An 11,226-nucleotide genomic window follows, 5' to 3' on the forward strand; every position below is an offset into this window, starting at 1 on the left:
TGATGGTGTGATACAATAATCTTGCATCTCCAATCATCTAACTATTGTAGCCACTATCCAAATAACATGATTTTTGCACTTCTTGTTGCCCACTTATGCAAGAGATAAGTTGGTATTATTCATTTTTATATTCGTACCAATAGGAAACCTCACATCTTGTTGTGTAATTTATCTTTAACTCATAATTTTTTTTGTTTGTTTTGCTTTTTGCTTTTTGCTTTTTGCACTTGCAACATTGTGATTGAAAATAACCATTTTACTAATCTCCTTCTTATCTATATTCATTGTCTTCATTTTTCTTTTGTCTCTTGTCATTCTTTTGATGGAAAACTCGTCTACCTCTTTTTTGCTTCTTCTTGTCTCAAGTAGACTTTGGCATGTGAAGTTTGATCCAGAGGTTGATTTAAAATGATGCTCTACCTTGCCTTGTTCCCGGCGCGAACTAATTAGTTCTTAAAAACCATAAGTAGAGAAATTCTTGGATTCTTCTACTGAAATGATAATATGATCAAACTTTAATTTGTTGGAATACTTCACGGACCTTTCAAGACAATTTTATTTTATTTTTTAAACTTCTAACTTGATTAACAATTTGGTAAAATAATTTAGAATTGTTCCTAGGAGAAACGTAATTTTAAGGGTCCTCACCAAGAAAATAAATGCTAGTGGAAGTGTCTATCAAGATGTTCATGAAGACCAAGTAGATAGCCAGGATTCATCTTCTAGCAGAAACAAATCATACTAAACTCTCTTGTTTTCATGTGGACCATGGAAGACTAAGCTATTTATGATCGATTAAAAAAGTATACAAGCTCAATGATAAGAACTTGACAAACTGAAAAGTCATGGGTTTAATAAAAAGTCATCAAGGAAAGGAACCTTAGACGTTTGATCTGAATTGACTTTCTACTGAGGCTTTTCTATACGAAGAAAGGAATAAGAAAAAAGAGATAACTAAACCATTATTCTCAGTAGACAACTAAAAAACTCAATCAAAGATGGTTTCATTTCTAGTTACAATTTTTTTTTACTTTCCTTTTACTAGAGATCGAAAACGTGAATCCATTGCTGTCACAACATCTACTGAATTTTGGTGAAATATTAACGTTGTTCTGCATATTCCTTTGAAACTAATTGGAAATTTTAAATCTGGTTTACAAATTGTTTCAAGTAATTAAACACCTATCGTTTCAATTCCAAGTCTAAAGAAGGCTGATACTGAATAACATCAATGTTAGGATGGTTGTTGGACCTCTCAAGCCAATAAGGTTGGCATTTCAAAATCAGGGTTATGAAACTGACAACCGAACAAGACATGACCGATTGATTCATACATATAGGGGATGATTCTGATCCAATTGCAAGAACAGGTTGTGCAAGCTGATCCTGTGATCGCCTGCTGCTGACCCATCAATCTCTCAACCATTTAGATTGTCCTCCAAAAGAAGAGTTCAGAATACGACAAGTAAAGGCCAACAGACTTATGGTAGGTATACTTGAGAAGATGAATAGTTCGCTGTCACATCCCTTTCCAATGCACCGTGTTTCGAAGATCAACACCCAATTATATAAAAACATAAATATCCCCTCAAGTCAACATATCTTGTTCCTGATTTTTTTTTTTTGGGGCTAAAATCCAGTGCTATTCCTTGAGCTCTAAGAGGAAGAGAATCTTTCTAGTTCTCAATTTTTGGTGACAAGTAGGTATTTTATACAGATATACAATATACCTTCTCTTTTGTTTTCCTCTGCGTGTTTCGAGATTAAGTTTCTTGAGGAGGAAGATCTAGACAAAGAGGGAGTCGCAACTAAGGGATGAACACCAAGGCTTTGACCTTTGCCACACAGATCATGGTGATGGCCATCCTCATCTCGGTCGTGCTGCTATTTGTGGGCATTGGTGTGCTGGTGCTGATCCATCTCTGTATCGTTGGCAGAGCATTCCAAAGGGGCTTCAGGACCATGGCAAGGCCTGATAATGACAGGAGGGGTTTGACGCCAGCTGAACTGGAGAAGCTTCCTTGCTATGAATTCGAGGCTGACGAGAAGATGAGTGACACAGTGGATTGTGCTGTGTGCTTGGAGAGCTTCGAGGTGGGTGACAGGTGCAGGTTGCTTCCACCATGCAGCCATAGCTTCCATGCTCAGTGTGTTGACTCTTGGTTGCTCAAGTGCTCGGTGTGTCCGATATGCCGCGCCAGCGCCAGGAAGGCAACTGATGAGGGATGGCCTGGGAATTTCGGTGGTAGTGGTGTAAATGGGGGGGCTGAGATGAGGGAGCGCCAAGTGGTGGTGGTTGGGGTAGAATTTGATCAGCCGGTTGATCATGCTTCCTCTTCGCGGTAAACATTTTCAGGTCCAAATTCTCTTGACTGTGTCACTATGTCAATAGAATTTTGAAAGCAAAAAGCTGGGTTAATATCTCTCCCTCTCTCTATGTTTCCATCCTTTCCAATTCATCTTTATTTTCTTTCCTCTCTCAGCGGGACTATAATTGTTGTTAAAACTAGCTAACTAAGCTGGTTTAGGGAGGATCAGAACATGTGACATGTTCAGAATTGATACTTTAAGCTTCTTCTTCAACGGGATTTGAGCGTTTTCCTACTTTCATGTGTCCTTTCACCAGCCTGCCAAAATACAACATAATCATCTATTTCTTCTGCAATGCAAAGATGTGATGATGGAAGGACTTAATATGACAATGTCTGGGAGCAATTTTTGTTGTTGGTAGTGTATGTGTGACTCGTTCGGGCATGAACTGGTCAATTCATGGACGACTTGGCATGCGAGTTGATAAGTTTACTTCTTAAGGTAATTAAGCCACCTATCTAGGTGAACATATTATTTCAAATATTGAGGCATCCCTTTGGGTATAATACTAACAATTCTGATAGATCATGATTCCACAGTACTTCGCTGCAATTCTTATGTCATTGGAGTCACTCCTTCAGGTTAGTCATCTTCAAGACGTAGTTGTAGAACTTAGTTGACACACCCCTTTAGCAGTTGACTAAATTGGTTGATTCACATGGTCAGATAGTCGTTGACACATAACACCAATTTGGTTTAGCTATAAAGTTATGATGAGAGTTGGATACGCACTTTAAGACGATATTATTCCACCTAAGAGCATACGGTTATCAGCAATTTATTACGATTATGATGATGTGATGTCCGGATGCTAGAGATAAGTATTCTTGCTACAATCTTTAGCAAGGTCACACAAGGTGGGACAATAGGAATAAAATAAACAAAGATAATCTCACCATAATCGCTAACATAGCATTTACATGGTATGGCAATCTTGAGGACCCCTCTCCACGACGTATGATCTATCAGTAGATTACTCTAAAAAAAAAATACTATCTTTGATCTAACTAACGTGGTGAATCTTCTTACAAGCATAATTTTAACATGGAGATTACAAGAAAGCTTAAATATAAGGAAAAAGGCTTGTAATTGGGTTTGACCTAGCAGATTTCGCCTATACCAAGCTTCCCTTTTCTTGCCATTGAAAACGCTTTGCTATAAATTGATCTACCACTAATCAATCGAGTGATTTGAACAATAGTAAGTGTTGTATATCTTAACATTATAATATAGTTTTACACTACACAAAAACACAGTTTATTGTGACAAATTTTACGATGAATTTCGCGACAATTTTTTTTTTAAAAATTGTCGCAACAATAATTTGTGACAAATATTTTTGGTCACTGAAAACTCATCCATAAATATTTGCGATGAAAAATTAAAATTCATCGTAAATTTAGCGACGAAAATAACATTTGTCATAAAATTAGTTAGAAACATCATAAAATTTAGAAACCCTGTCACGTCCCGGGGGAATCACTGCCAGAAAAAATTTCAACAGTATCTCCTCTGTACGGGTGACAATTTAAATCTTATCTACAAAGCCCTCAAGGCCCCTTAATCCACAGTCAAGACGGTCGGAACATATACAATAAAATATGATAAACATTCCACGCAGTTTATATAATTCAGCCTCCGGCTGACACAACCACACAGTTATAATGGTAAAAACCTACTCCACTATAACGAGGAAAACACAACACAACGGAAAACCTTCGCAGCGAAAAATATAGACATCATACCCGAAGCACGACATAGAATCCATAAGTACAAGTACTACACATCATACGTATGTAGACATAACAAAACAAGGAAACAACGAAAGTCCGAAACCAGAAAGCCATCTCCACACCTAGTGGGGGACTAGCGACTGAAATCTCCTGATAACTTCAACCTAAAATAGAAAAAAAATAAGTAACGAGGTGAGTTCAACAACTAAGCGGGTATCGAACTGACATGCATAGTAAGATATATCTAATAATAATAATCATGGAGTACAGTCTCCTGATCAATAATAAGAAATGCGAAAATTGAATAAGTAAAGAAGAACTGTACTCACGAGAGCCTCCTATCCTAAAATAAGGGTCGTCAGACCAGATATCTCATGTCTCCTGTATGCATGTCAATCATATGTAACCCAAACAAATGCAGCAACCAAAATGCAGTAATCACAAGTAATAATGCAATCCATGCATATTATGCAAATGACATGATCACCCCTGACGCCAGTCAACATCTCACACACGATGGTGAGACCGAGTGTGTAGGGCTATGACAACTGTGCACTCTGTCATCACTACTCTTGAGTGACCGAGTGGACAGGATGCTGTCGGAGTACACATATCCTTCTATCCCAAATCATAAGTGGAGGAGCTCAATGCTCTCATCTCCCTGAGACAATCCAGAGGAGGGATCCCTATCCTGCTACCACGCTGCGTCACCACTACCCATGAACAAGCTAGCGGAGCCCTTGACAGAGCAACCTACTATACACACCCTGCCTAATGTACCACTAATCCATGAGTGGTCGTGTGTGCAGATCATGTAACTAGCGATGTGCTCAATAATAATGGAGTCAACAATCGCTCAGCATGCAATCATGCAAGATGGTGCATGACACTAAGCACGAAAATCCTGACCATGTCCATATCCATAAAGTATGTACCAAAAAGTAAATGGATCCAATAAAATGATCTAGGTACACCTGACAAGTATGACAAATAACTAGTCCTGTACAAAATAAGGCATGATACGTCACTACCTCTATGAACATAATACACATGTCAATAATCAAGAGGGTATAAGCATGGATGTATAGCAAACAACAAATAAGGCATGCTACAGGTATCAAGTAGTGACATATCAAACATAAACAAACATAACTATTACTGCAAGTTATAACTTACTAAGCATATCAGATAACAATATCAAAAGATAGGTCAAGGTACCCGTCTCAAAAAGGAGATCGAATCAAACCAATCCGAAGTCGAGATGTCCGTCTCAAATCAGAGTCCTGCAATATGCATAATTTAACTAAGTATATATACAATATATAGCTAAATTCAGTCCCAAACCATTTAGGGAAAAACCCCAATCACAATTAATCTAATTAGGTTTAACTCAATTCATGATTCTTTCACATTAGATTACGTTAACACAAATCAATATCTACCACTTACCCAAATCCAGAGATGGCTGAGGGTATTTCACAGCTAGAAATAGAGAGATACTGCTACCCCTCCCACTCCCTTCATTTACTAACCTAATAATCCAACCTATGAATCCATTAATTAACTTTGTACTCCAAAGGAAAACTAAATTTAGTAACCTTACCCCCGAAATAGATCCGTAGCTATAAGGAGTTTTATGTTCTCCTCTTTTGATTCCACAAAGGAAACACTGCTCCGATAGTGATCCTCCTCACCAAACTGGACAAAGCACAGATACTCCTTGCTCGTGCCTGAAAATGCTAGCGTCGGTAGATCGACAATAGTCAACTAGATCAGAAAAAGGGTGCCGATGAGTTGTCCCTCAGATGATGCTCAGCTACGATCAGGCGTCGACCATGGTGGTCAGTGGCAGCATGGAGGGAAGGGAGGATCGGCGAATCAAAACTAAGGCTCGGGCGAAGAGGAAACTGGTCGGTGCTGAGCTAGGGCTCCGGTAAAAAATTCGACAGTGGATGCTCGACTTCTACCCATGTCCCGAAGGAGAAGGTCGGCAACAGCAACTCCACGTAGCCTCTTCCAGGATGGCGAGGTCATCGGCGGTGGCGCGGCGTCCATCGGGCGGCGTGGCTTCGGCAGTGGAGTCGAAGAGGAGAGTCGGCGTGAGGTGGAAGGGATTCGACTAGGGCACGACCTCGGTGATAGGGTTTTGTATGCAGGGAGAAGAAGCGTCATGAGGCGGCATCGGTTAGGGAAGCCGAAGAGCTCAGCACTGCGTAGAGGAGAGGAGGAGATGACGTCAGGTGAGGGAGGAAGGCGCGGGTGAGGTTAGGGCAAGGGTAAGAAATGAAGGAAAAGAAAAGAAAAGAAAAGAAAAGAATAAAGAAATTAAACATTTCCTCGTTTAAACAGGGTAGCTTAAACAGACTTTCCCTTGGCCTAATAATTGATCCCCTTAAACTTGTCATACGAGTTCTGAAAAATTTCTAGAAAATTTCTAAAATTTTTGTTAAGGTTATTCGCTTATTAAACCTTATTATTAAATTTTTATTTGGGTACCAAATTTTACATTCTCCCCTACTATTAAAAATTTGGTCCCCAAATTTTTGTTATTTACCATCAGCAAGTACTAACAATAGATAGATAGTATAAATGCTGAACGGAAATTAACCCACATACCTTAGGTAAAAAGATGGGGGTATCGAGCTCGGATCGTATCCTCGAGCTCCCAAGAAGTCTCCTCGTCAGAATGATACTGCCATCTGACTTTAACCAGCCGATAGTCTTATTCTGCAACTGACGCTCTTTGTGGTTCAGAATCCGTATCGGAACCTCCTCGTAGGTAATGTCAGGCTGAATGGGAACTGATATATCTGACAGAACATGTGTTGGGTCGGGTACATATCTCCTCAGCATAGACACATGGAATACATCATGAATACCTGCCAGAGCTGGTGGCAGCGCCAGACGGTAAGCTACCGCTCCAATCCTCTCCAAGATCTGAAAATGCCCAATGTATCATGGAGCTAGCTTACCCCGGAGGCCAAATCTCTTCACCCCTTTCGCGGGTGAGACTCTCAGGAATACATGGTCACCAGCAGAGAACTCCAAGAGTCTACATCTCCGATCAGCATAACTCTTCTGGCAGTCCTGTGCCTCGGACATCGTCCCTCTGATAGTGTGGACCAACTCTGCCTCCAACTGAGCTCTCTGAGGTCCTAGCAGCTGGGCCTCCCCAACTTCCTTCCAGAGGGTGGATGTCCTGTTGGTTGCTACTGGGAATATCGTACCAGTTCCCCTGTACAAAAATTTTGTACAAGTCCTAAACCATTCTTAACAACCTATTGTGGTATTTAGAAATTAAATTTGGAATCACAAACAGAAATTAACATTATTGATTCCAAATTCAACTTATCTGTTCTTAGAGGTTTAGACTTGGATCACAAACAATGCTTAACATTATTGATCCAAATTCACCCAAGTTACAAATTCGATTAAATATTTATTTCAAAGTTCGGCTTCCAGGTCAAACGTGGCGAGGCACTAGGTCTTCTTGGGTATGAGATCATTCACCACTGCCTAGACAAAGCCTTACAAAGAAAATCAATATTTAATTTCCTTATAGTAACCCTAAGTTTAACCAAAAAGAACAATCGAATCACAAATTTGAAAAACAAAAGAAACAAAAAATCGAAAACATAAATTCAATAACCTAGATTCATTAGCCTATTGTGTTTGGTATTTCAAGATCTAAATAAAAGGATGAACTGGTTATGATGCGGAAACTAATAACTAGTTATACCTTTTATAGCTTATAGACCTCACGATCTTCTATCGTATTCCTCTTCTTATCTCGGACATCGTGTGGGCGACGATCTACCGAGACGAGAATCCACCCAAGCTTCCTTCTTCTCCTTGCAAATTTCGGCCACCAAGAATCTCCTAGAGATGAAGGTCTTCGGCCACCAACCAAGCTCTAAGGGATGCTAAGAAACAAAGCCTCCTATATCTCCTTCTTCCTCTAACAAGATTCGACCACCACCAAGCTCCTAGAGATGAAGATGCCACTGGCCACACAAGGAAGAAGAATAGGAGAGGAAGAGGAAGAGAGGGCCGACCACCACCAAGGAAGAGAGGAACAATAGAAGATGTATTGTTGTTATGAGGTGAGGCACCACTACCCTCTCTTTTATATTCCTTGGTCTTGGCAAATAAGGAAAGTTTAATTAAAACCTCCTTAATTTCCTTGCCAATGAAAGGAAAATTTAATTAAAATTTCCTTTTCTTGTTTCTATTGGCCGGCCACATCATCTCCTCCAAATAAGGAAAGTTTTAAACATAAAATTAAAACTTCCTAATTTGTTTCCAAAAATTTTTAAAATAAAAATTTCTCTTTAAAAATTCCCTTCATGGTTGGTTATAAAAGAAAACTTTTATAAATTAAAATATTTCTATTAAAACATGTAGATGATTACAATAAGGAAAGTTTTTCTCAAAATTAAAATCTTCCTTTCAATCTACAAATAAGGAAAGATATCAAACCTTTTCTCTTAATCTTTTGTAGAAATTATAAAAAAGGAAAGATTTAATTTTAAAACTCTTTTTTAAAATCATGAGGATGGTTACATAAAAGAAAAGTTTTATAAAAAATTAAAATCTTTCTTTTAACAACAAATAAGGAAAGATATCAAACCTTTTTCTTAATCTTTTGTAGAAAACTATAAAAGGAAATATTTAAATTTTAAACTCTCTTTTAAAACCATGGCTTTCACATAAGAAAAGATTAAAAAAAATCCTTTTAATTTAATGTGGCCGGCCAATTAACTTGGGTTCAAGCTAGGGCCGGCCACCAACTCACCTTGGTTTGACCAGCCCTAGCTTGGGCTCTAAGCCAGGCTTGGCCGACCACCTTAAGGTGGGTAAGAAGGTGGGTATGGGTGGATATAACACTTTATAATTAAGAGGCTACGACAAGGACCGAGAGGAGAAATTAGTTTTGGTCTCTCGATGAACTTAAGCTTACCGTGTTCGCCCCGAACACCCAACTCGAGTTCATCAAAAATATCTCATTCCACTAAAGAGTTATTATTGAACTACCACACCAATCTCATATTACTATATGAGCTCATTCTTATCATGAGTGTGTTAGTCTCCCTGTGTTTAAGATATCGAATGTCTACTAATTAAATGAGTTACTGACAACTCACTTAATTAATATCTAGCTCCAAGAGTAGTACCACTCAACCTTATTGTCATGTCGGACTAAGTCCACCTGCAGGGTTTACATGATAATCCTTATGAGCTCCTCTTGGGGACATCATCAACCTAGATTCCTAAGACACAATTTCCTTCTATAATCAACAACACACACTCTAAATAATATAATTTCCCAACTTATCGAGCCTTTTGATTTATCGAGCTAAATCTCACCCTTTGATAAGTTAAAGAAATAAATACTAGATATATGTGCTTGTTATTATATCACGATTAAGAGCACACACTTCCATAATAATAAATGTCTTGTTCTTTTATGCAGTCAGTATAAAAAGAAACTACCTTAAATACTCCTGCTCAATACACTCAGAGTGTGCTAGTGTAATTTTATAGTCAAGATAAACTAATACCAAATTATACTACGATGATAACCATGATTTAGTTATATTATTTTGATTCATAATGCATATTTTTGATGGTCTATTCATAGCTTAAACTCACATATACATTACATTTTGTAATTGCATTTGATTTTGGACTTAATTGCAAATTAGCTTATTTTCATGGTATTTGGTGATAATATTTGATTATTATTTTGTAGGCATCAAAAGGGTCATGGACCCGATCAGATTGGACCACACTTGGGCTCAAATCTAGGGCTAAATGAGACGATCACACCTTGGAGCTATTTTGGACCATTCATCTATAATCAAGCAGATCTGAGCCATCCGTTGAGAATTTGGTCCATCCGACCTAATGAGGAGCAGATCTAGTCCATTGATGAACATCCGAAAGTTTTGATCTAGATCTGAGATGATCCAACCATTGATCCAGCCCAAATCAATCTGGACCATCCAATCAGAATTGAAAGGGATATAAATTGCGTGAGAAGCTACAGTGAAGCTCGGGCTCGGGCGTTCGCGATTTCACACTGTAGCAGCTTCTTCTTCCTCCGCGGCCGATGCTCCCATTCCACTTCCAGATCTGATCTTCACTTCTCTTCATCTCCGGCGAACCTCTAGTGATCCGGCGACCAGCAGACGAAGCGCAGAGCAGCGATTTAGGGGCGTTCTCCTGTTGTGATCTTGCTGTCCGTGAGCTTCATCCAAGCCAGATTTAGGGGCGTTCTCTTATCTGAGCTTCTGCCATTCTCTCTGGGGGATTTAGGGGCGTTCTCCGGTTCTCTAGAGATCGATTCATCTTCATTTCCACCTCGCGTCTCCGGATTTAGCAAGAGTGCTCTGTTTCTTCGGTGGCTGGTGATTTCAGGTGAATTTGAGTTAATTAGGGCGTTCTCTATGGCTTTTGAATTCTCCTGAATGTGCTGGTGATTCAGAGGTAGCCGGTGATTGCCGGAAGGGCGTTCCCAGAGGCAAATCTGTGGTTTCAATAGAGAGAAGAGAGGTTTAGTTTCGGTTTCGGTTTGTGGAATGTCTTTAGGCTTTTGTTTTCTTTAACTTTGTCTTTGAATTTTTTCAAACTTGCTCAGATCGTCAGATCTGATTCATTGTCTTTATAATTTTTCCTTGTTTCAGTTTTGGTTTGAATTTACTTTGCAAATCCGTATCTGATGTTATGATTTTGTAATTTTGATTTGTTTGAATCACTAATTAGTTAACTACTAATCTTGTTTAATTACTAATTAGTTAGCTAACTAGTTTGTGTTTTGAATTAGAAGTTCTGATTCACATTAGTTGTTTAGTTTAGGTTATTTAGTTAGCTAACTTTTGTTCTTTACATGGAATCGATTGTGCTACGATGGAGTTTAATTGTGAATGCTAAACTGAAGGTTTTTGATGGTGTTCCTCTGTTGAAGGGTACTGTGATTGAGCATTTGAGTTGAATGATTGAATTAAGTGTAATTGAGAATTGGATGATACTTTGATTTTTACAAGATGTTTGAGATTTAGAGTTCACTTGTTGCTTGATACTTTTGTTCTGTGAATTGAATATGTTTTGGCTATTAGTTTCT

General features: G+C 38.7%; 1 protein-coding gene across 2 annotated transcripts; it reads left to right on the top strand.

The window, feature by feature from the left end:
* The first annotated feature begins 1,593 nt into the window (after positions 1–1,593).
* LOC121975001 (RING-H2 finger protein ATL74-like) lies at positions 1,594–10,770 on the top strand. Of its 2 annotated transcripts, XM_042526342.1 has the most exons (3): positions 1,594–1,854; positions 1,938–2,342; positions 9,856–10,770. In XM_042526342.1, the coding sequence occupies exons 2-3, from the start codon at positions 1,963–1,965 to the stop codon at positions 10,025–10,027; spliced, it is 552 nt and encodes a 183-aa protein (XP_042382276.1). In that variant the 5' UTR covers positions 1,594–1,854; positions 1,938–1,962; the 3' UTR covers positions 10,028–10,770. The 2 variants fall into 2 exon arrangements, with proteins under 2 accessions (XP_042382276.1, XP_042382275.1); XM_042526341.1 differs by having other exon boundaries at positions 1,594–2,342.
* The last annotated feature ends 456 nt before the right edge of the window (positions 10,771–11,226 follow it).

Source organism: Zingiber officinale, chromosome 4B (assembly GCF_018446385.1).
Source record: "Zingiber officinale cultivar Zhangliang chromosome 4B, Zo_v1.1, whole genome shotgun sequence".
NCBI classification, from domain to species: Eukaryota; Viridiplantae; Streptophyta; class Magnoliopsida; order Zingiberales; family Zingiberaceae; genus Zingiber; species Zingiber officinale.